The sequence below is a fragment of the Salvelinus fontinalis genome, chromosome 22 (genome assembly GCF_029448725.1).
Source record: "Salvelinus fontinalis isolate EN_2023a chromosome 22, ASM2944872v1, whole genome shotgun sequence".
NCBI classification, from domain to species: Eukaryota; Metazoa; Chordata; class Actinopteri; order Salmoniformes; family Salmonidae; genus Salvelinus; species Salvelinus fontinalis.
In genome coordinates, this window is record NC_074686.1 from 25,512,367 (window position 1) to 25,537,654 (window position 25,288).

Consider the following 25,288-nt stretch of genomic DNA (forward strand, 5'->3'; position numbering starts at 1 on the left):
TCTCTTCAGAATCTTGAACGGCATTGATCACTTGCACCATGTACTTTAAATCTAATCTCAACTGCAATCCAGGTCTCTCTCTCTCTTCGCTCTCTCTCTGTTGGTCTCTGCGTCTGTCTCTCTGTTAACTCCTGCATTTTTAAACAGACCTGCAGGTAATTGGGTCAGTGTCCAGAATGCACACACAAACACACAGGCCTGGATGATCATTTCTGGAACTCTAACCTTCTTCTACCTTGATATGACCTTGCTTTCAATCTGGTGAGAATCTAATGATTTAATCAAGTTCAACAGCTGTTAGCTAGAGGCAAGATGGCAGCACACTGCTACAACTACAAATAAACGGCATGCAACGAGAGGTACAGCGCTAAAACCATGGCAACCAACTGGGGCTGTTATTTTAAAATGGAGGAATTCATTCCCATTCTTCTTCTATACTCTTCTCCTCCACTCCTCATCCTCTCTTCCTTCTGTCCAGATAATTGCAGCCTTTCTCACTGCTAATGAAAAACAGCAGTGCCACAGAGTCATCACTGTGTGTGTTTACCTGAGTGACACATAGGGGAAAGGCGAGAAGGGAAGAAACAGCGGAAACAGAGACGGAGTGAGGGAGGGAATACAGTGAAAGAGAAAAAGGTGATATGCACACTCCGTCTCTCTTCCTCCATTCTGTTTTGTCTGTTACTAGGCAACACCTGCAGGCATGGGCTAAATAAAGCCTTGCACCAGCCACTCACCCCCTCCCTCCTCAACCCCCTTTTCTATTTCCATCCTTCATCTCTCTCCCTTACCGCCTCTCTCGCTCCCAGTATTCATTCCTCTCTCACCACCATAATCTCTAACCCCATCTTATTCTCCCTCACCCCCTCCCTCCATCCCTCTCCATACTTTTCTCACCCCTCCTCAGCTTCAAATTGTCCCTGAGCCAAAAGCAGAGGATATCCACAGCACGGCCTTGAACCTTCAGGGCTACCTTGGCAGTTTGTGTTTGTCATGTTCTACCATGAATGCAGAACACATTTTCCTTGACAGCTTCTTTTCTCTCTGACTGTGATTTCTGAAGAACGACTATTAGATAGAGGGAAACCAACAGTAGAGAGAAGAGTAAGGAGGTAAACCCTGTGGACCCTGCTAGCTGAATCTCTACAGGAAATAAACCCCATCACCATGGAGACTAGTCAGCAACAGGAACCAGATATTGTTAACAATGGTCTGTGATTATCCCAATGACATGAGACACCTGTTCTAGAGCATTTATACTGAACTAAAATATAAATGCAACAATTTCAAAGATTTGACTGAGTTACATATAAGAAAATCAGTCAACTGAAAGAAATTCATTAGGCCCTAATCTATGGATTTCACATGACTGGGAATACAGATATGCATCTGTTGGGTCCCAGATATATTGAGAAAAGGCAGGGGCGTGGATCAGAAATCCAGTCAGTATCTGGTGTGACCATTTGCTTCATGCAGCGCAACATCTCCTTCGTATAGAGTTGATCAGGCTGTTGATTGTGGCCTGTGGAATGTTGTCCCACTCCTCTTCAATGGCTGTGTGAAGTTGCTGGATATTGGCGGGAACGTGTACATTGATCCAGAACATGCCAAACATGCTCAATGGGTGACATATCTGGTGATTATGCATGCCATGGAAGAACTAGGACATTTCCAGCTTCCAGGAATGCTTGCAACATGGGGCTGTGCATTACCATGCTGAAACATGAGGTGATGGTGGCGGATGAGCCTCAGGGTCTCATCACTGTATCTCTGTGCATTCAAATTGCCATCGATAAGATGCAATTGTGTTCGTTGTCCGTAGCTTATGCCTGCCCATAAAGTAACCCCACCACCACCATGGGGGGACTCTGTTCACAACGTTGACATCAGAAAACCACTCGCCCACACAACATCATGCGTTTGAGGACAATTGGACGTACTGACAAATTCTCTAAAATGACGGAGGTGGCTTGTTAGACAAATTAAAATTCAATTCTCTGGCAACAGCTCTGGTGGATATTCCTGCAGTCAGCAGGCCAATTGGACACTCCCTAAAGACTTGAAACACTTCTGCATTGTGTTTGTCACACAACGCCAATGTACATTTCAGAAGGGCCTTTTATTATCCCTAGCACAATGTGCACCTATGTAATGAGTATGCTGTTTAATATGCCACACCTGTCAGGTGGATTGATTAACTTGGCAATGGAAAATGTTCACAAACAAGGATGTAAACAAATCTGTGCAAAAAAAATGAGAAATAAGCTTTTTGTGCATATGGAACATTTCTGGGATATTTTATTTCAACTCATGAAACATGGGACCAACACTTTACATGTAGTGTTGATATTTTTGTTCAGTGTACCTCAATTATATTAAAGTGTTCTGTTTTTGGGCATATGGTCACTATGGTGGTCTCTGTAGACAAATGCAGAGAAATATATTTTTGGGGTTTAAACCACAAATCCTGTATTTTCGCAGAAGACGAGTCAGAGAGCTAAAGCTGCATTACAAATGACACGTAAATCCATGCAAATCTGTGTGTGTGTGTTTAAGGTCTGTATGGGTGAATTTAAGTGGAAGCGTGTGGACTAAAAGTATTTAGCATTTTGAAATGTCTGTGTTAGCCTGTAGCCACGTGTGTGTGTGTGTGTGTGTGTGTGTGTGTGTGTGGAGGCTGAGTGGGATTTGACTTAATCCAAACATGAAACAAGCTCTATCCCCAAATGCCTCCACTCCATGTGAATCTGTGAGTTGCGTAAGGGCATCTATTATATAATCCGAAACATATATTAATATCCACGAGCCAAGGCTTGCAGTCTGAGAGCATGAAGCATGCAACAGATTGGAGAAGAGGAGAGCGAAGAGGAAAGGAGTTTGGAAGGAGGGGAGTGGATGAGGAAAGAAGAGGAGGTGAAAGGAGAGGACGGGGGAAGTGGAAACAGGGGAAGGTGGTTGGGTAGGCAAAGCGGGGAAGGGGTGATATGAGGAGATTCTGTTCGCTTGCTTGATTCTGGGTTGATGGTTCAGCCTAATGAAAACAAGTGACGGATCAAACAATGGGAGGAAGTGCACTAGATAGACAATAGGGTTTTGATACAGCCATTTCAATGGCTAACGTAAGACGAAGTACACTCATCTCAGATGTATTTACAGTAACTGAGAAGGTTTTGGGTGTTTAGAATAGCAAACATGGTGGATTGTCTTGGTCTCGAGAGACCATTTGATTAAAGTGCCTGTCTGGAACACTTAGGGTCCAGAGCTTGAAGCAGAGGCCTGCTTTAAAAGCTCAGTCACAGGAGAGAGCAAGAGATTAGAAGAGAAAATAGGGGGAAAGTAGAAATGGATAAACAAAAGGTGTGAGGAGATAGAGAAGGTAGGGGGGAATAGTGGAGGGAGGTTAGAGAGCAGAGAGAAATTAGGAATGAAGTTACAGTAAAGAGCGAGGTAGAAGGCGTAGGAAATGAATGATGTGTTCCTACAGGGGACATGTTATTATGGTATTAGTGAGCTGGCACAGAGAGCTGCAGCTAAAAGGCACTGGGCATCACTCACTCTGACAAAGCAGAGTACGGTACACAGACAAGTTCCTCCCTCTGTTTAATACTCTCAAAACGCAACACATCCATGACAACTAGTCAACGTACCAGATGACACCTGATTTCCCAGTGCACTACTTTTGACCAAGGCCCATTGGGGTTTGGTCAAAAGTGGTGGTATTAAACTAAATTGGTAATATGGTGCCATTTGGGACATAGACCTGCAGTTGGTCTTCAGTCTCCCTCTTCCTCCAAGCCCACACCCCTCTCATACAGCACCTTTTCAGTCTCCCTCTTCCTCCAAGCCCACACCCCTCTCATACAGCACCTTTTCAGTCTCCCTCTTCCTCCAAGCCCACACCCCTCTCATACAGCACCTTTTCAGTCTCCCTCTAAGCTCACATACTGTACCTTTTCAGTCTCCCTCCAAGCCCACATCCCCCATACTGCACCTTGTCAGTATCCCTCTAGCACAGGGGTGTCAAACTCATTCCATCGAGACCCTGGTGTCTGCTGGTTTTAGGTTTTTCCTTTCAATTAAAAGACCTAGACAACCAGGTGAGGGGAGTTCCTTACTAATCAGTGACAATCAAGTACAAGGGAGGAGCAAAAACCTGCAGACACTCGGTCATCTGTGGAATGAGTTTGACACGTACTCCAGCACCTTGCCCTCCCATATTTCCCCCTATATTTTCTCCATTCTATAATGTTCCCTCTTCCTTATGTCTCCACTAGTTCCAGAGACAGCATGAAAGAAGAGGTGAAGAAAAGGGATGAGAAGGACAAGTATTCTTTCTCTGTTCTACCTCTTCCAGTTCCAGTGAGAGGAGGATGGAGGAAGAAGAGGATGGAATGAGAAAAGCAAGTGTATTCTTTCTTTTCCTCTCTTCCAGCTGCAGTGAGAGGTGAGGGGGCTGCACGGGCGTCATGACTCCTGTCATCATGGCAGCAGAGATGGGTTAGAAACAGGAGATGTATGGCTGATGGTGTGTGTGTGTATGGTTGGTTGTGTGATATGACACAGTTAAGTCATCATAGCAACCACCTACATGTGTACGTGTGCGAGTTTGAGCTTGTGAAGCAGAGTTGGGGTTGAGATTACATTGCAATGCACTTCAGAGACTTTATATGAATTTAATACTTTTAATCAATTCCACCTTTCTTCTTACTTACAATGGTAAAAAATGAAATGGCCATTAAGAGAAACCTTCAAACATGCACAATAAGAAAATAAACAACACTCTCTCCATGTTTTGCCAGTGGAGTTGAGTTTTGTTCAAATAAAACCGACAATAGAAAATAAAAGTCACTAAAGCATTGAAGCACACCAAGTCTGGGGGAGCATGAAAGAGTCCACATGCCCTGTCTAGGAGGGGTGGCCATTCTGCTATGGCAGTGGTTTCGAAGTACTACTGAGCTACCTAACACCCCTCTTCTCTCTCACGTTTGGTCTAGCTCTAGTCTGGCCAGCACTGCTCAACCTCATACAGCACCTCTTCCTCCCTCCTCCGTGTATCTTACTAGTCTAAAGTGGTTTCTCAAGCCCTCTTCTCCATCTGCAAAAACATGGGTGACAACATGGTGGATGACCTCCAGTTCATTAACATCAGTGCAGCCAAAGAGAGGAAAACTTGTTAAGACTATTGAGATACACATTTCTTTCTACTCCTCTCAGGTGCTGGTCAAAACCTCCCCTCCTCCCTCCCTCCCTCTCATCTCCTTTCAGGTGCTGGTCAAAACCTCCCCTCCTCCCTCCCTCTCATCTCCTTTCAGGTGCTGGTCAAAACCTCCCCTCCTCCCTCCCTCTCATCTCCTTTCAGGTGCTGGTCAAAACCTCCCCTCCTCCCTCCCTCTCATCTCCTTTCAGGTGCTGGTCAAAACCTCCCCTCCTCCCTCCCTCTCATCTCCTTTCAGGTGCTGGTCAAAACCTCCCCTCCTCCCTCCCTCTCATCTCCTCTCAGGTGCTCGTCACCTCGATGTTCACCTCTCAACTCCTGTTTTGTGCTGACATCTTTATTCCCATTCTCCGTCTCTCCCTCTCCCTCCTTCACCTCCTTCTCTTCCTCCCTGGGTCCCTGCCCCTGTTTGTCTCTGAATACCTCGACCCCCAGCATGCGGAGGTAGTGGAACCTCTCGTTGCGGGGCACGAAGGCTCTGATGGAGGTCTTGCCTCTCCAGCCACACAGCTCTATAGGACACTGAGGACCATCAGGGTTACTGAGGAAAGAGAGGGAGAGGACGGTAAGGGAGTGGGGGGGTAGAGGGAGAGGACGGTGAGGGAGAGCGGGGGTGAGAGGGAGGTCAGCGTGAATTCTCTGATAACAGATAATATAACACACACAGACAGGCAAACAAAATGGACACTTACCTATTGTCAGGCCGGTATTTTAACACAATGCTGCCCATTCCTGTGAAGACAGAGGAAAACATGAAGGACTTACTAGTAATACAGACATGAATGGGCCAACACCCAACATGGCCTTAGACACAGATCATTGCTTTCCAGTTGAGAACACACACCCATCTTCTTGGCCTGTTGGTGAGCATCTTCCTCCAGTTTGCTGAGGTACGGGTTCTCCTGAGTCAGTAGAATCTTAATGTCCTCAACACTCACTGTGATCATCCTGGAGCGGATGTAGGGAAACAGAGTATAGATACCCTGGAGGAGGAGAGCAGAATGAGGAGTGCAGAATCAGGAGAGCAGAAGGAGGAGAGCAAGGATTGAATGCGCGCGTGTGTGCATGCACCTACCTCCTGGGCTAGTCTGAAGGCACAGCCAAACTCCTCCCCGTCGCTGTTGCGAGACCACACCTTCACCCCTGTGTTGATCACCTGCAAAACACACTAAATAATGACTGTTTCAGCAACATATTTACAATTGCTTCGCATTTCAACGTTGTCATTGTTGTTTTCAATAATAGTGATGACAGTTTCTAGATTTCTTTGGTTATGCTAATATTTGTTTATTAGGTCAAATTGCTCCAATTAGGAGATGGCCATTTCAAATAAACCATTGCTTTTAAGAAAACGAAATACTTTCTCCCATCATTGAGCCAGAACCCTGTTAAGTATGTTGCTTGTATGTCAGTATGTGTGCAGTTCTGGGAACCGTCTGGTGATGGACTCAGCCTGTCTGTTACTACTGCTTACCTGGAGGCTGATCTGAACCTGGGTCAGGTCTAAACATCAAAACATCAGAGAGGAGGAGGGAGATACATAGGGAGAGGAGGAGGGAGATACATAGGGAGAGGAGGAGGGAGATACATAGGGAGAGGAGGAGGGAGATACATAGGGAGAGGAGGAGGGAGATACATAGGGAGAGGAGGAGGGAGATACATAGGGAGAGGAGGAGGGAGATACATAGGGAGAGGAGGAGGGAGATGCATAGGGAGAGGAGGAGGGAGATGCATAGGGAGAGGAGGAGGGAGATGCATAGGGAGAGGAGGAGGGAGATGCATAGGGAGAGGAGGAGGGAGATACATAGGGAGAGGAGGGAGATGGAGGGGGAAAAGGAAAGGGCGAAAAGGGGGGGGGGCGCGACAAGGAGGGGAGAGCGCGACAAGCAGAGGAGGGGAGAGCGACAAGGAGAGGGGAAATAGACAAAGAGCGGAATGGGGGTTCTCTGTCTGCTTGAATGCACACACACGGCCACCTGTGCAGGAGCTGAGTGTACTAGGGGGATTTGGGATGAAAAGGATCCCATCTGTTACCTGGACTCCCCTTGATGGGCTGGTAGTGACACACACACTGTTGTTAGGCAGGGCGCCACATTGTTCCTTAGAGAACATACAGGTGTCTCTCACACACACACCTTCCTACCTTCATTCGCTCACTGTTGTTGAGCATGACGTTGCGTAGCTCCTTGGAGACCATGTACAGATGTCTCTTCTTTCCCTCGTGGGTTCTGGTCAGAACGTTTATCTTAGGGAAGTCTGGAGACAGGTCATAGAATGACCTGCAAAACACACATTAACGGAATAGATCAACAACCAGGGATCAATCAAAACATGTAAAGGTAATACCATCTATGCTTGGTCAAAACATTGTCACCTCTGTACAGATAATGCTGATATCGAGCAGCTGCTTACATAGGCTACACAATCCACCAGACACCAAACACACTCACTCTATCGGGGGGAAGACCGGGTCGTCTTCAGTGAGGAAGACAAAGGGGTCTTCTTTAAAACCATGTCTCTTCATCTTTTTATTGGGAGGAGGCCTGGAACACAGAACAGAGTCAGAATACACACTCTTCCCTCCCACCCCTCTCTTTCTCTCAACTCACCCACACACGTTGGGTTCCTTGGTCTGATCGCCTGCCTCTTTGGGCGAGTCCTCTCCTGCCTCCTTCCCTCCATCTCTCTCTCCATCCTCCAAGGGCATCTCAGGAAGAGGAGTGCCCACTGGAGAGTCCTCTGGCTGGGGCACGGAGCTGGATGACTGCTCCTTCCTCAACTGGAGAAAGATGGATCATAGTTCACTTTAACGGGAACTTCTCTGTGGTATATGAGCTACCGGATGGTGTTGCCTTCCATCCGAGATGTGGGCTTATCCGTGAGTGTGTGGCCGTGCATGTACATGTGTGTGTACCTTGGGAAATCTTCTGTTCCAGGGCATGGGGGCTTTTTTGACCAGGACAGCTACAAAGAAGCCTCCTGTGTTCTGGTGATGGGGCAGGATCCTCATACTGAATACACACATACGTATACACGGTATATACAAAGTTGAGGCAACAGCACCCTCTGCTGGTAGAAATCAAATCAACACAAACCAGCAACACTTCACAGGGATTTGAAAGTCTGTCCAGCTTTTAATTTTTAATCTCATTAGCATTAGGTATGCAGCTGTGTGCACAAGTGTAGCAAATACATGTACATGATTGTCATGACTGACATTTTAGGCATATTCTAAACAAATAAAGTGGGGCCTATGTGTTTGTGTGCAGGTGTGTACGCAGGTGAGTGTACCATCTCTCCAACTTCATATTGGCCAGTTTCTCTGTGTCTGTGGGAGGGAACATGGTGGGTCTGATCTGTGTGTGGCGGTTGGCTGGCACCTCGGACCAGTCCTTATACCACTGACCCTCCTTAGTCATCAACTAGAGATGGAAGGAAAGATGGTGAGAGAGATTAAGTGTGTGTGTGAGACGTAGCTGTTGGAGGGAGAGGAGGGGATGGGAGAGAGCGCAAAAGACTCAGTTATAAAACGGGCTAAATCTGTAGTCAAACTGACATGGTGGTGGAATATCACGACTATTGTAGTGGCTAGACTGTCAGGCCTATCAAGTACCTCTAGTAGTCGCTAGCAGTGATTAATAGGCATGAGGTGGCGGTCATGTGTTCCAACAGTTATATACCTTCCATTTGGTGACTCCAGGCATCCATTTTAACCCTGGGAGATCAACTGACGCATCTGCTAACTCTAACGCGCCTGGAGAAAGACAAAGAGGCAGACAGAGGCAGTTATCACCTGTGTGTGTGTGTGACACTGTATTTGTGTGTGCATGCATGCATGTGTTACCTTCACTCTTCTCCAGTAGCGTTGCTATGACAGCTTCGTCCTCTATAGGGTTGAGTGAACAGGTAGAGTAGACCATCCTCCCTCCTACAGCTAGCTGCTCCACACCACGCACTGCTATACGGATCTGGAGACTGGAGACACACAGGTTATCACACACACACACACACATACATATACACGCACCTGCTCTCTCTCTCCTCACCCATGGAGATGCAGGCTGTTACTGGTGGTCCATTTCTTCCACACATCAATGTTCTTCCTCATGGTGCCATCTCCACTGTAGAAACACACACAGAATACTTTACTTTTTAGCAACACACTTAATAAAAATCCAAAATTGGAGTTTGTCAGCTTCCCTGGATCATCTAACTACACATTAGCTTTCCCAGACAGACAATCCAACAATGTGGTTACAGGAGATCGCCCTCTCTCCTGTCTCATTCTTGTGGTCACATTTTCTTCCCCTAATAAAAACAAAACAAGCAGTAGCCTACCCAGTGCAGCCACCAATCATAAATCAGACAGAAGAGCCAATCATAAGCCACAGGGTAGAACCATGAGCTTGACATGTCTCAGTATATCTGACTGTCTACACATCATGTCTAGTTTTGACTGTCGAATACCAAAATCCCAGATTATCCTTTGCCCCCCACCTTTCTCCCCTACTTCTCTCAATCACTATTTACTTCCTTCTCTCAGCTAAACAGGTAACCAGGTTAACTCTTTGTTCACCTGCAGGGGACATCGCAGAGGATGCGGTCGTAGAACAGTGTGCCCTTCTGTCCGTCCTCCGTGTCTATCTGTAGTCTGGGGATGCAGGAGGCATCATGGTTCACCACCATGATACAGGGGCTGTTCAGTCTCTTAGCCTGGTGCACCAGCAGGTAACAACGCTTGTTGTCCACGTCGTTGGCTATCACAAAGCCCTCTGAAGGGGGAAGAGGGAGCGAAAGAAAGAGGGGGAGATGATGTTCAGGATTACAATGCTTTGTTACATTGTTTCACATTTTAGTCATTTTGCAGATGCTCTTATCCAGAGAGACTTACAGGAGCAATAAGGGTTAAGTGCCTTGCTCAAGGGCACAGACAGATTTTTCTCCTAGTCTGCTCGGGGATTCGAACCAGCAATGTTTTGGTTACTGTCCCAATGCTCTTAACCGCTATCTTTTCTGTCACCAAGTAACAGAAAAGATACATTCAGCAACGTACTGCCCTTTCCATTGGGCCACAATTCAGATACTCCAATGCATCAGGTGTGTGTTACATTGTTCTACAGATTTGATTCTGTGCGTGCGCGCGGGTTACCTGGGAAGGGTACGTCCATATCAGAATGGAGCATCTCAATCAACTGCACCGTCTTAGATCCAGGAGCAGCACACATGTCCAGAATCTACCCACAGAAATACACAGTTACACTATAATGTTCCAAGGTTTAGGGTCTAGGAACAGAATCTACCCACAGAAATACACAGTTACACTATAATGTTCCCAGATTTAGGGTCTAGGGACAGAATCTACCCACAAAAACACTATAATGTTCCAAGGTTTAGGGTCTAGGGACAGAATCTACCCACAGAAATACACAGTTACACTATAATGTTCCAAGGTTTAGGGTCTAGGGACAGAATCTACCCACAAAAACACAATAATGTTCCCAGATTTAGGGTCTAGGGACCGAAATGGAAGCAGGTCTTGGCCAGAAAGGCGTCCAGTGTGTCGTTTACCTTGTGGTGGGGCTCAATCTTCATCAGCAGAGGAGGGATCATACTTACAGCCTCCTGTCTGCTGATGTTACCCTGTAGAGACCAACGTAGAGAAAGAAACACCACAGTACATAAGGCAGCCATACAGCTAAGAAACCATCGAGATCATATTAAATTACTTTCTAATTCTTAAATAACACTCAAGACTTCCTCACCGACTCGGTCTCGCTGACCAGGAACTGATGGAACTTCTCCAGGAGAGGAGACTTCCTCAGGATCTTCCTGCTCATGTTGGTGTGCCACGCTAGCTCATCTGGGTACCTACACACACAATTACAGCAGATGACCCTTTGTGTGTGTGTGTGTGTGTGTGTGTGTGTGTGTGTGTGTGTGTGTGTGTGTGTGTGTGTGTGTGTGTGTGCATACGTACCAGCTCAGAGGCTGAGGAGCCTCTATCTTCTGCCCGTCGATCTCTACCTCCTGGATCTCCTTGAAGTACTTGTTCTTCAGACAGTGGAGGATCTCCTTGGCATGGCTACATCAAATCAAAGTTTATTTGTCACGTGCGCCGAATACAACAGGTGTAGACCTTACAGTGAAATGCTTACTTACAGTCCCTAACCAACATTGCCATTTTTAAGTAAAAAATTGTTATTAGGTGAACAATAGATAGGTAAAGAAATAAAAACAGTAAAAAGACAGTGAAAAATAACAGTAGCGAGGCTATATACAGGCACCGGTTAGTCGGGCTAATTGAGGTAGTATATACATGTAGGTATGGTTAAAGTGACTATGCATATATGATAAACAGAGTAGCAGTAGCGTAAAAGAGGGGTTGGCGGGTGGTGGGAAACAATGCAGACCCGGCCAGGTCTCTGACCTCCTTCGGCATCTGCAAACTTAATGGTGGTGTTGGAGTTGTGCCTGGCCATGCAGTCGTGGGTAAACAGGGAGTACAGGAGGGGACTAAGCACGCACCCGAGGGGCTCCAGTGTTGAGGATTAGCGTGGCGGATGTGTTGCTACCTACCCTCAACACCTGGGGGCGGCCCGTCGGGAAGTACATGGGGACAACCCAATGGACAATCCTTTTTAATAAACTTAGAGGTTTAACAGAGTGGTGTTTCGGAAAGCAATCTTCATAAGTATGAATCCTGACGTAGAGCAAGAGTAGCCTAGTCCTAGACCTGTGTCTGCTGCCTCGCTAACCCCCCTATGGTCATTGTCATGTCAAATTATCATGAACACAAACAAATCTGGGACCAGGCTAAAACAAGAGTGGGAGTGTATAAATCATCATCCCTTTACAAAACATCTAAAGAGGTACATTTCAACTAAAAGTTTGTCACCTCACCTACAGGGTGAGAAAGACCACTTCCATCTGTGCCATAGAGGATCCACGGTCCATGTATGTATTTATTAGTGCACACTAACAAAACGTTTCTCAGAAAACATCTGGCAAATAAGAGTTTCTATTGGACAAATTTAGATAGGTCCCTCCATGTTCGTTATTGTTTACTTCCTAGTGAATACACCCCTGACCACTTGGCAGAGGTCTAGCTTAGTAGCTTCCCTTCCGTACCTCTTGTATCCAGTGATGCGGATGGTGGCGGGCAGCGGTTCTCTCATAGCCTCCATGAACTGGTCAAACTCCCCCTCAGGCACCAGGCCCAGCTCCTGGTAGTATGCCTCAAACAGCTTGTTCTCCTTGATTATGTCAGCGTAGCCTGCACCCCAACCCTACAGGACAGAGATATGGGAGTATGGGAGGAGAGGGAAGACGCCAGGCGACAGGGGGAGGAGAGGGAAGACGCCAGGCGACGGGGGAGGAGAGTAGATGAGGGGGGAACCGAAGAGGAGACATGGGAGGAGAGGAATGGATGGGGGTAAAGTGAAGTGTGAAGGGGATGTGGGTTTTCTGAATTGCAACTTCAGATGGATAGATATTGATATAGTTTACTATCATAGTACAATAGCTATAACCTGGTCCCAGATCTGTTTTTACTGCATAGCCAACTCCTTGACATGCCAGCACAAACATCTGGGACCAAGATAAAATAGCTAGCTAACTACACATAGCTATGTCAACAAGTCATTATAAGCAATGAGTTGTGCAGTAGTAATCAAATCAAAGTTGCTGGGGCGAAATTAAATCTCTTTGAGTCGGCATACAATAATTTGAGGTGACCTAGGCAAGTTAGCTACAGTACGCTAAATTAGCCGGCTAACTATGAAGAGCTATCAAAACTTACAGCATTGTCCCGGTTATCCCTTCCACCAGGCTTGCTATTATTTTGATGCTCCTTCTTTCTCAGTCGACTTCTCTTCCCCATTTTGGAAACACACACCACTCTAAATATGAACCTGCGAAGCAACGTTCTGGTGTAGCTAAATTTATTTTACTAACAAGATGATTGAAATGCGAATGGTACTGCACTCGTGTTCTGTTTCAGCGACTGACGCACGCATATGAGACAGGACCCCAGTTTATAGGTAGCGATGTATTAGCCTGAGAAATAGAAAATATCAGTGCAACATTTTGGCCAACTAAAACCAAAAACACACTCAAATATGTTTTCGTTTTGGAGCTAGTCAGCCAGTAACCAATGATAAGCTTTTTTGTGTGTGCACGAATACCCCTTCCTCCAAACAATAAATAAATGAGCCTGACTCATAATGAACCAATCGAGTCACTTTGTTTTGCATCATCATTATCTAGCCAATTGAAAATGGATACAACGTTATTCAACTACAAGGTGTGTTCAGGAGAAACCACCACACTGGTAAAAATATGAAATTACAGTAAATTTAGATGAATTCCATTACATATTTATGCAAACTGCCGTTTAAAAAAACGAAGTATATAGCCATTTCTCCTTGTTTCCTTAACTGGCGAGGAATCAACGATATAGTCCGTAGCATATTCCTCGCCAGTTAAGGAAACGACAGTTTGGATAAATATGTAATGGAATTCATCTAATTTATTGTCATTTCATCTTTTTACCAGTGTGGTGGTTTCTCCTGAACACACCTTGTAGTTGAATAACGTTGTATCCATTTTCAATTGGCTAGATAATGACGATGCAAAACAAAGTGACTCGATTGGTTCATTATGAGTCAGGCTCCTTTATTTATCCTTATGATTGGACGACGGAACTGAGCAGACCAGTAAGATGATCGCAGTACGCATACTTGTGCAAGTGACATATGTGTTCACAATTGCCTTGGATACATTCACTTTATTTACATTGTTTTGAATAAAAATGTAATATCTTACACTATTTGCAGCTTATCTGGTAAAGATGGACAGTATTCTTTTAAAGCTTTTCGCCTCCGACACAGAAGAGTTGTATGTTTTGGACTGCCTGGCATACTTCATGATTTTCATGGCTGCTTGTACCTTCATAACTTTACTCTTTGAAAATGTCCCCTATGGCAGATACGCAACAAGCAGATATGGATTCCCCGTCAACGTCAAATTCGCCTGGTTCGTGCAGGAACTACCTGCTTTTCTGGTGCCACTGTGCCTTGTGCTGTGGACTTCTGCTGCGAAAACCACTCATCTTCCCAATCAGTTACTGCTGGTCATGTACTTCTGCCACTATGTGCAAAGGTAAGACCCAATGGTTAGAAGATAGTACTTTGTATGCATGTGAAGTACAGTGTTACTTTGACAAACACTAACTGTCATATCTTCTAGGTCAGTGGTTCTCAATCTTTTTTTGGTTACTGTATCACCAAGTAAATTTTTCTCTGCCCGGAGTACCGCCTCATATGCAATTGAATTCTCAATTGTAATAACACATTGCTAAATTATGTGCCAATGTTGTAACTGAAATGCAGTGCATTCCCAGCCACGAGACATGCATCCTAGACAACAGGTGGTGAAATGATTATTCATCAGTTCTATTTATTTTCTTCTAGATCTCTCATCTATCCATTTTTAATTCGTGGAGGGAAATCTACACCGTTTGCATCGTTCGCCTTGGCCTTTGTGTTCTGCATCTATAATGGCTACATGCAGGTCAGATACCTGAGCCACTATGCAGAGTACTCTGCTGATTGGGTTACCAGCCCTTGCTTTATCACAGGTAAGAGACATGGCTGACATGACATACAGCATAGGGTCTGTATTAATGCATAAACCACACATTCACAAATTACACAGTTGTCTATTTCAATATGTTCCATGAATTTCTTCTCGTTCTAGAGTTATCCACATCATGCTATCCAAAACATACCTTACATTTCCTCATTTTCACCTCATTGGTTGTCTTATACACTGTCATTATAAACAGCTTCCCCATTGGTTGATTTTCAGGCTCTGCGCTGTGGTTGGTGGGTTGGTTGGTGAACGTTCACTCAGACCACATCCTGAGGAACCTACGGAAGCCTGGAGAGACCGGCTACAAGATACCAACAGGTAAGATACCCGCTACAGAGAGATATAGAGAGACAGGTTTCCGCTGACCAGACGCCATGACCGTTTTGGACAGCATGCTGTAACATTTTCACATCAGTTCTCTCATGGCCAGCTGAACACATTGTAAATAATGTCTGTAAAATGTGTCTATGCTAGCTACAACCATAGTAGCACACTGATGTTCAGTGTTGCTTAAAACAGGGAGTTCACTCTTTCCAGTATTCTATTTTAAATCCAGGATTACAGAGAGTATAGTGTCACTATGACACAGCACCAGAGAGGGTCGAAACCATCACCTTGTGCCTGAGGTGAACCGTTCATAACTGATGAACCAGTTGAAACCTGTCCACCCTAAAGCCTTCTACAAATAAAGCTTTTTATGGTAGAGACAGAAGAATGCAGTAAGTCTAGTCACACCGTATGAAACATTCTTACATTTTAGTCATTTAAGTGCCTTGCACAAGGGCACAGAGATTTTTCACCTAGTCGGCTCAGGAATTAGAACCAATGACCTTCAGTTACTGGCCCAACATTTTTAACTATTAGGCTACCTGCCGCCCTGTAGGCACTCCTGGAATCCAGAGAAACATGATGGTTTTAAAGGAGGAGTGGTGAAGGCAGTGGCTGTACACAGTCTGTGTTCAAGCAGGGGGGAGGACTGCAGCCATCTATGGTCTTTAGTGCCGTGTTTATGAATTATTTTTTATGCTGCCGTATTTAATCAGTCGATGACATTAACACTAAAAATTGAGATCAACCTTCAGTGACTTAGAAGTGGTTTGAAGCCAGATTGACTGTGAGAAAGAATCTGAAATACAATGCTACAGTTTCACCGGAAACTGACCTGAGACCTGAAGAAATTGAAACGGGTAGATTAACATGTCGTCAGTAGTGTTTTTCTTCCTTTTGTAATAATGCCACTATTGAATGCTTTACTTAACTGCAGTTTTTACAATTATTTTAGGGATCTCTTTCTCCAATTATACAACCACAATGATAATTTGAATGGTCTTGATGAAAATAATCAAGTGTGTGAAATTGTATCAGAGGTGGGTTTTCTGTATTGCAGCCTGGGATGGATAGATCTTGATAGAGCTCACGATCATAGTACAATGGCTATAACCTGGTCCCAGACCTGTTTGTACTCTATAGCCAACTCCTTGACATTACATTTAAGTTATTTAGCAGATGCTCTTGTACAGGGCGTCTTACAATAGTGTGTGCATACATTTGTTTCGTACTGACAAGCCAGTGAATGATCATAGACGTTGGCAAGACAGCACAAACATCTGGGACCAAGATAAACAATTCAATTGTGATGGGCACTGATATGGAAAATCTATATTGAAATCAGTTGCATTTTATCAAACATATCTGTTTGAATGAATAACATTGCAACTGTGTGGACTTCTCTTCCAAGGCTTTGAAGTTCAGATAACTGCTTCCTGATTTCCCATGGACCAGGTGTGAATGTTCTGGGAGCCTAACCTAGCTTGAAAACAATGGAAAGCCTGTTGATGGCCCATCAGCAGGCTGTTAAGTATGCTAAGTAGATGTTCTGTGACTGCAGGAACAGTCATGAATTTATTTTTACACAATAGTGTAGGTTAACAGCAAGGATAAACCCATATCACGATATGCCATGCTCATATCAGTATTACATTAATTATCGATATTGATGCTCACCAGCAAACATTCGTATTGGGGGGGGGGGGGGAAATTGTATATACACACACACACAGAACCAGTCAAAAGTTTTGACACAACTACTCATTCAAGGGTTTTTCTTAGTGGTACCTTTTTCTACATTGTAAAAATAAAACATGGAATCATGTCGTAACCAAACAAGTGTTAAACAAATCAAAATATATTTTACATTCTTCAAAGTAGCCACCCTTTGCCTTTGACAGCTTTGCACACTTGGCATTCTCTCAACCAGCTTCACCTGGAATGCTTTTCCAACAGTTTTGAAGGAGTTCCCACGTGCTGAGCACTTGTTGGCTGTTTTTCCTTCACTCTGCAGTCCAAACCATCTCAATTGGGTTGAGGTTGGGTGATTGTGGAGGCCAGGTCATCTGATGCAGCACTCCATCACTCTCTTTCTTGGTCATACAGCCCTTACATAGCCTGGAGGTGTGTTGAGTCATTGTCCTGTTGAAAAACAAATGATAGTCCTAAGCGCAAACCAAATGGGAAGGTGTATCACTGCAGAATGCTGTGGTAGCCATGATGGTTAGGTGTTTTGAATTAGAAATAAATCACAGACGGTGTCACCAGCAAAGCACCATCACACCACCTCCTCTATGCTTCACAGTGGGAACCACACATGCGGAAATCATCCGTTCACCTACTCTGCGTCTCACAAAGACACTGAGTTTGGAACCAAAAATCTCAGTTTTGATGTCTTCATTATTATTCTACAATGTAGAAAATAGTAAAAATAAACTCTGGAATGAGTAGGTGTGTCCACACCTACTCATTCCAGAGTTTCTTTATTTTTGCTATTTTCTAAATTGTAGAATAAAATACAAACTATGAAATGACACATATGGAATCATGTAGTAACCAAAAAAGTGTTAAACAAAATAAAAATATATTTTATATTTGAGATCCTTCAAAGTAGCCACCCTTTGACAGCTTTGCACATTCAACAAGCTTCATGAGGTAGTCACCTGGAATGCGTTTCAATTAACAGGAGTGCCTTGTTAAAAGTTAATTTCAGACAATCAGTTGTTGTGACAAGGTAGGGGTTGTATACATAAGATTGCCCTATTAGGTAAAAGACCAAGTCCATATTATGGCAAGAACAGCTAGAATAAGAAAAGAGAAACGACAGTCCATCATTACTTCAAGACATGAAGGTCACTCAATATGGAACATTAAGAACTTTGAAGTGCAGCTGCAAAAACCATCATGAGCTATGATGAAACTGGCTCTCATGAGGACTGCCACAGGAAAGGAAGACCCAGAGTTACCTCTGCTGCAGAGGATAAGTTCATTTGAGTTAACTTCACCTAAGATTGTAGCCCAAATAAATGCTTCAGAGTTCAAGTAAGAGTAAGAGTAAGAGTTCAAGGTGTGCCTTGTTAAAAGTTAATTTGTGAAATTTCTATCCTTCTTAATGCGTTTGAGCCAATCAGTTGTGTTGTGACATGGTAGGGTTGATATTCAGAAGATAGCCCTATTTGGTAAAACACCAAGTCCATATTATGTCAAGGACAGCTGAAATAAGCAAAGAGAAATGACAGTCCATCATTACTTTAAGATATGAAGGTAAGTCAATCCGGAAAATGCCAAGAACTTTGAAAGTTTCTTCAAGTGCAGTCGCAAACACCATCAAGAGCTATGATTAAACTCGCTCTCATGAAGACCGCCACAGGAAAGGAAGACGCAGAGTTACCTCTGCTGCAGAGGATAAGTTCATTGGAGTTGCCAGCCTCAGATTGCAGCCAAAATAAATGCTTCACAGAGTTCAAGTAACAGACACATCTCAACATCAACTGTTCAGAGGAGAATGCATGAATCAGGCCTTCATGGTCAAATTGCTGCAAAGAAACCACTACTAATTGACACCAATAATAAGAGACTTGCTTGGACCAAGAAACATGAACAATGGACATTAGACCGGTGGAAATCTGTCCTTTGGTCTGATGAATCCAAATGTGAGATTTTTGGTTCCAATGCCGTGTCTGTGAGATGCAGAGTAGGTGAACGGATGATCTCTGCATGTGTGGTTCCCACCGTGAAGCATGGAGGAGGAGGTGTGATGGTGCTTTGCTGGTGACAATGTCTGATTTATTTAGATTAAGGCACACTTAACCAGCATGGCTACCAGAGCATTCTGTAGCTATACGCCATCCCATCTGGTTTGCACTTAGTCCCACTATCATTTGTTTTTCAACAGGACAATGACCCAACATCTCCAGGCTGTGTAAGGGCTATTTGACCAAGGAGAGTGATGGAGTGCTGCATCAGATGACCTGGCCTCCACAATCACCCGACCTCAACCCAATTGAGATGGTTTGGGATGAGCCGGAACGCAGAGTGAAGGAAAAGCAGCCAACAAGTGCTCAGCATATCTGGGCACTCCTTCAAGACTGTTGGAAAAGCATTCCAGGTGAAGCTGGTTGAGAGAATGCCAAGAATGTGCAAAGCTGTCAAAGGCAAAGAGTGGCCACTTTGAGGAATGTAAAATATTTGGATTTGTTTAACACTTTTTTGGTCACGACATGATTATGTATACACCACTATTCTACAATGTAGAACATTTAAAAAATAATCTTGAATGAGTAGGCGTGACCAAACTTTAGACTGGTATAGTGTGTATATTATATATATATATATATATTAAAAGGCAACTAACTCTGTGTTAGCTTCCATGAATGTAGTGTGGCTCCATTGGTAGAGTTTGGCGCTTGCAACGCCAGGGTTGTGAATTCGATTCCCACGGGAGACCAGTAGGAAAAAAGTACAAAGATGTATGTATCCACTACTGTAAGTCGGTCTGGATAAGCATGTCTGCTAAGACTAAAACCCAGACCTTGGATCAGTGGAATCTTGACTGGCGCAGGTGATAAACATGCGACACGGGCCTGGTTAATCACATTGCTGTCGTGACTGTTCCTGTGGTTCTACCAAATTATTTATATATACACTAGATGACTGATAGGGGGTGCCATTCATTCTTCTGGCCAGTGCCAATATGGTTGACCGGTGGCTTCAAAGCCTTTCACTGGTCAATACATAGCATCAGCAATCCAGGGTTTATATACTGTACATCACTGGTTGTACCCTGTCTTATGTTCTCTCCTGTAGGTGGGCTGTTTGAGTATGTGTCTGGAGCAAACTTCTTTGGCGAGATAACAGAGTGGGCGGGATTTGCCCTGGCGGCTCATTCTGTCCACAGCACATCCTTCTCCATCTTCACTCTCATTGTTCTTGCCAGCAGAGCCTTCGCTCACCACAGGTAGGAAACACACACACACATTCCACATGAAGACACACTGCACACACACGGTCTGGGATGAAATACACCTTTAACACTTGTAATACTACACTGCTCAAAAAAATAAAGGGAACACAATGTAACTCCAAGTCAATCACACTTCTGTGAAATCAAACTGTCCACTTAGGAAGCAACACTGATTGACAATAAATTTCACATGCTGTTGTGCAAATGGAATAGACAAAAGGTGGAAATTATAGGCAATTAGCAAGACACCCCCAAAAAAGGAGTGATTCTGCAGGTGGTGACCACAGACCACTTCTCAGTTCCTATGCTTCCTGGCTGATGTTTTGGTCACTTTTGAATGCTGGCGGTGCTCTCACTCTAGTGGTAGCATGAGACGGAGTCTACAACCCACACAAGTGGCTCAGGTAGTGCAGTTCATCCAGGATGGCACATCAATGTGAGCTGTGGCAAAAAGGTTTGCTGTGTCTGTCAGCGTAGTGTCCAGAGCATGGAGGCGCTACCAGGAGACAGGCCAGTACATCAGGAGACGTGGAGGAGGCCGTAGGAGGGCAACAACCCAGCAGCAGGACCGCTACCTCCGCCTTTGTGCAAGGAGGTGCACTGCCAGAGCCCTGCAAAATGACCTCCAGCAGGCCACAAATGTGCATGTGTCAGCATATGGTCTCACAAGGGGTCTGAGGATCTCATCTCGGTACCTATTGGCAGTCAGGCTACCTCTGGCGAGCACATGGAGGGCTGTGCGGCCCCACAAAGAAATGCCACCCCACACCATGACTGACCCATCGCCAAATCGGTCATGCTGGAGGATGTTGCAGGCAGCAGAACGTTCTCCATGGCGTCTCCAGACTCTGTCACGTCTGTCACATGTGCTCATGTGTTCAGTGTGAACCTGCTTTCATCTGTGAAGAGCACAGGGCGCCAGTGGCGAATTTGCCAATCTTGGTGTTCTCTGGCAAATGCCAAACGTCCTGCACGGTGTTGGGCTGTAAGCACAACCCCCACCTAAGGACGCCGGGCCCTCATACCACCCTCATGGAGTCTGTTTCTGACCATTTGAGCAGACACATGCACATTTGTGGCCTGCTGGAGGTCATTTTGCAGGGCGCTGGCAGTGCACCTCCTTGCACAAAGGCGGAGGTAGCGGTCCTGCTGCTGGGTTGTTGCCCTCCTACGGCCTCCTCCACGTCTCCTGATGTACTGGCCTGTCTCCTGGTAGCGCCTCCATGCTCTGGACACTACGCTGACAGACACAGCAAACCTTTTTGCCACAGCAAACCTTTTTGCCACAGCTCGCATTGATGTGCCATCCTGGATGAACTGCACTACCTGAGCCACTTGTGTGGGTTGTAGACTCCGTCTCATGCTACCACTAGAGTGAGAGCACCGCCAGCATTCAAAAGTGACCAAAACATCAGCCAGGAAGCATAGGAACTGAGAAGTGGTCTGTGTTCACCACCTGCAGAATCACTCCTTTTTTGGGGGTGTCTTGCTAATTGCCCATAATTTCCACCTTTTGTCTATTCCATTTGCACAACAGCATGTGAAATTTACTGTCAATCAGTGTTGCTTCCTAAGTGAACAGTTTGATTTCACAGAAGTGTGATTGACTTGGAGTTACATTGTGTTGTTTAAGTGTTCCCTTGATTTTTTTGAGCAGTGTATAATAGTGAATTCATGTCCTCCTGCCTTTCCTTCTCTCTAGGTGGTACCTTCAGAAATTCGAAGACTACCCCAAATCCAGGAAGGCATTGATACCATTTGTATTATAATGATTCACTACAACAATCCAACCTCCAACAGCCCAACGCAACGAGCTGTGACCCTATGCTACATCATCTGGGGTCTGGTTAGGTTTGTTATTGCTTGTTTGTGTTTACCTCAAGAGAATACGTACAAGGATGAACACAATGAGTACTGACAATTCTATTCACTGGGAAGATATGAAGAGCTCTAGAAACCACAACACCACTGACAAGATTATTAGACATACCCTGATGGAGGCTACAATGCCAAGTAGAGGCAATTTATTTTATTAAAATAAAAGAAATCCTCCAAGAGTGGCTGGATATATTTTTCACATGGTTGCACCTCAGCTACCACCATCAACTTGGATATGTCCCGCAATGAGATTTACTATAGTATGTGGCGACTATTACTTTTACGATAATTTTACAGCGGACCAACCAACAGTACCAATCCATCTTACAAAGGTTCAGCTCCATTTCAACACATCCGCTAACCTCTAATTCCCTAATTCCCTGCAGCAGTGTGTGCATCTCTCGCCCTCTCTGTTGCGTGCAGGCGGAGAATGAGCCAACCATCAAAACACAATCTGTCAGTAGAGCTCTAGTTTCCCCCGGTGAGACAACCCAGTGCTAGAAGGACTGAGAATTAACTTACTGTCAACACACAGGAATGCACACAGACAGATTTCACTGCTTGTGGAAGAAACTAGCTCTTTGTATATTCGTGCACTCGTGTGTGTCAGAGGAATCTGTTGTGAGCAGTGCTGTAGTCTTCCCCTATGATTTAGTGCTAGCAGCACTGAGGATGAACCAACCCTTCACCACACACACACACACACTTAGTGAGGCGACCCCAGCCTTAGGGCTGAAAATGAGGTTATGAACCAAAGAGATACAAATGAGAGAAATGCTCCATTCAGTCAGTAAGGCCACTGGATTAGCCTATCACCCAGAGCTTGTTGCTGCCATAGAGAGACCAAAAGAAAGGGAGAGTGAAAAGATAGTGATGGAGGGAGAGAGTGGGCTAGTGAGGGAGGGGGCAATACTCAACCTGACATTCTTGCTCTGGGGGTTTTCCTTGGCTCTGTCACATGCAGCACGTGAGCAGGGAGGGAAGCAGACATTATGCAAAGAGCGCACACACAGTACAGAAGGTGCTGCCAGTAGGCTCATTCCATTACAGAGTGTAATGGGCTGGAAGATAGCTGTGTGTAGGGTTGACTGCAAATGGTGTCTGGAATCACTCTCTCTTTGCGTGTGTAATGAGGAACACCTCTAGTTATGTGTTCCCCGTCTCCTTCCCAGCCCTCTATCTTCACATGTAGTTTATAGTATAAATCCTGTAAGTGAGGATAGCAATTATTTTTTTACTGAAACATTGGATTCATTTCAATGATATGTAATGAATGGAATCAAAATAAGTAACTGAATTGGAAATCCTGAACTGCACTGTGGACTCCATCTCTCTCTGTGTGTGTAGTGTTCTCAAGACTCAAGCTATTACACCCATTGCCCCAAGCAACATATTTGTCTGAGGTAAGAGCTCACCTTGTGAATTCCTTGTGGTCTTAGGACGGCATTGCATTTTTACTCACACTGAACTGAGCTGTTAGCAAGCAGTAAAATGGGTTGCTGAGCTCCTTAGCTTACCAGGGTCATTCAGGGAGAGACTAGGATCAATGACATTAAAAAGTCACCCAGCTTGTGGTAATACATTCTCTCTCTTTTTTTTTTTTTCACCTCTACAAGGACCAGGAAGTCAATTTAACATAAAAAAGTATCTTCTGATATAAGAGGGATGCTCCAAATGAAACGACCTGTTTCTTAATGTAATCAATTAAATGTATTTTTTTATTGCCAATCTGTCATGCACAAAGGCTGTCCAAAATTTTGCCAGGGTTATTCAAAATGTTCATTACCATGTTGACTGATTACTTATTTCAAATTAACTTTATCTTAGCTGTCTACTCCTGTTATGATACTGGGTGCTGTTATTGAATTATTCATAATACACATTTTGCTGTATAAACATGGTCTAAAATTCTTCAAATATTTACTTTTAACAGCATTGGGTGATTTGTAATGAGTCAAATTGTGTGGCAGCTGAGAGCGAGGTGTGTGTCGTTACCACAGCTACAAAGCCAAAATTGGCTATATCTAAAAAATAAAATACGTTTTTTGGTCTTAACTTAGGGTTAGGCATAATGTTAGCAGTGTGGTTAAGGTTAGGATTAAAATCAGATTTTAAGAAGAGAAATTGTAGAAATAGGCGAGGGTTTATGACTTTGTGGCTGTGGTAACTAGGGACGACCAGGGTGTGTTCAAGCCGATCGTTTAAAATCCTAGACATGCGCACGGCGCTTCGGTTTGAAGAGAATACGCCATATTGAATCACCGTAGACTTCTGCTAGCGATTTTTAGCTAGCTGTTTGAAAAGGACCAGTCTTCTAATGGTCTTCATTTGGCGTTACCATTTCTCTCTGTCTTTGTAACACGGGTTATTATCACATTTCTTGAGTCAGGGCAGTAGTGCATTTTTAACGGGCACATTGATTTGCTTGAAGGGGGTTCAGAAAAAAAGTTGAATGGATCCGAGGCTGGCTTGGAATCAGCCCGAGCAGAAAGGACCTGCGAACGCATTATGGATGCGAATCTGGGAGATTTCTCAGGTACGAGCGACCTCCGGTCAGCATCATAATAATCAGAAACACAACCTGTGTGTGAATTATCCAGCGTTGGACGTTTATAAAAATGTTGCGGCATTGAGCAATAGCATTTGCAGCAGTAGCCATCACTGTATTTCAAACCGCACTACTTCTAATCACGGCACTGCATTTTCCTCCTACGGGCCAACGTTACCCAAAGGCAACGTACAGAACATATTGACTCAGTCCAACGCGAACGGTAACAGTGTAACGACAGATTTGTTGGGAGACAGTGGAATGCCCCAAAAGACGGAATCTGGAACGGACAGTCCATCTTCGAACTGCTCGTTGGGAAGGACTTGCGGTGGCAATGTAACGGGAAATAGTAATAAAAATCCTGGAGTTGCCAATCTGTTTTTTAGCTTCAGTGAAAGCATGCATAATAATGTCAACCAATACCACCACCAAAGACATCATCAGGATCACCCTCAGTACAATTTCCAACATAATTGTGTGAAGCGTCACCCGCCATCACCCGTAAATAACCACACTCACCATCCAGGCCGAAGGAAAAGTGACAACAAGGCGAGCACCTATGGGATTAATTACTTGCTTTCTAACTGGACTAATGACAACCATGTTAGCTCGGGGACTGGAACTCCTTGGAAGACGAGGAAATACAGCCCCGGTGTTGATGGGTGAGTATTTTTGATAGGGTCACTGCCCCCACTGGGATTGTTTG

The 25,288-nt window shown here is 44.6% G+C and overlaps 3 protein-coding genes across 6 annotated transcripts in view; 2 read left to right on the top strand and 1 right to left on the bottom strand.

Annotated features, from left to right (window-relative positions):
* Nucleotides 1–4,657: 4,657 nt before the first annotated feature.
* On the bottom strand, nt 4,658–17,254 carry LOC129820103 (RNA cytosine-C(5)-methyltransferase NSUN2-like). Of its 3 annotated transcripts, none has more exons than XM_055876962.1 (19): nt 17,130–17,254; nt 12,344–12,501; nt 11,193–11,297; nt 10,978–11,083; nt 10,784–10,855; nt 10,365–10,449; nt 9,792–9,987; nt 9,262–9,336; nt 9,060–9,190; nt 8,896–8,969; nt 8,507–8,637; nt 8,130–8,226; nt 7,825–7,994; nt 7,666–7,758; nt 7,359–7,494; nt 6,291–6,383; nt 6,060–6,198; nt 5,908–5,947; nt 4,658–5,756 (listed from the first exon to the last, which is right to left on the bottom strand). In XM_055876962.1, exons 2-19 carry the CDS (start codon nt 12,397–12,399, stop codon nt 5,450–5,452), a joined length of 2,106 nt encoding a protein of 701 aa, XP_055732937.1. In that variant the 5' UTR covers nt 12,400–12,501; nt 17,130–17,254; the 3' UTR covers nt 4,658–5,449. The 3 variants fall into 3 exon arrangements, with proteins under 3 accessions (XP_055732937.1, XP_055732935.1, XP_055732936.1); XM_055876960.1 differs by lacking the exon at nt 17,130–17,254 and adding an exon at nt 13,014–13,447; XM_055876961.1 differs by lacking the exon at nt 17,130–17,254 and adding an exon at nt 13,014–13,434 and having other exon boundaries at nt 6,291–6,371.
* Nucleotides 13,950–22,213, top strand: srd5a1 (steroid-5-alpha-reductase, alpha polypeptide 1 (3-oxo-5 alpha-steroid delta 4-dehydrogenase alpha 1)). Its single transcript, XM_055876963.1, has 5 exons — nt 13,950–14,374; nt 14,686–14,852; nt 15,083–15,184; nt 20,000–20,150; nt 21,859–22,213. Exons 1-5 carry the CDS (start codon nt 14,064–14,066, stop codon nt 21,923–21,925), a joined length of 798 nt encoding a protein of 265 aa, XP_055732938.1. The 5' UTR covers nt 13,950–14,063; the 3' UTR covers nt 21,926–22,213.
* An 89-nt stretch (nt 22,214–22,302) lies between these two features.
* Nucleotides 22,303–25,288, top strand: part of LOC129820102 (terminal nucleotidyltransferase 4A-like) — a 34,489-nt gene continuing 31,503 nt past the window's right edge. For both annotated transcript variants that reach the window (XM_055876958.1, XM_055876959.1), the window contains exon 1: nt 22,303–25,244. In XM_055876958.1, the coding sequence (XP_055732933.1) occupies nt 24,487–25,244 (758 nt within the window). In that variant the 5' untranslated portion in view covers nt 22,303–24,486. The remainder of the gene's footprint in view (nt 25,245–25,288) is intronic.

Excerpts from the sequence above, each read along its gene's own strand:
- srd5a1 (XM_055876963.1), top strand. The coding sequence starts at position 14,064 with ATGGACAGTATTCTTTTAAAGCTTTTCGCCTCCGACACAGAAGAGTTG. Across the intron at positions 14,853-15,082 it reads CAGCCCTTGCTTTATCACAG|GCTCTGCGCTGTGGTTGGTG; the intron begins GTAAGAGACATG and ends GTTGATTTTCAG. Across the intron at positions 20,151-21,858 it reads AGAGCCTTCGCTCACCACAG|GTGGTACCTTCAGAAATTCG; the intron begins GTAGGAAACACA and ends CCTTCTCTCTAG.
- LOC129820103 (XM_055876960.1), bottom strand. The coding sequence starts at position 13,094 with ATGGGGAAGAGAAGTCGACTGAGAAAGAAGGAGCATCAAAATAATAGC. Across the intron at positions 12,502-13,013 it reads GGGATAACCGGGACAATGCT|GGTTGGGGTGCAGGCTACGC; the intron begins GTAAGTTTTGAT and ends TCTGTCCTGTAG. Across the intron at positions 7,495-7,665 it reads CCGGTCTTCCCCCCGATAGA|GTCATTCTATGACCTGTCTC; the intron begins GTGAGTGTGTTT and ends TGTGTTTTGCAG.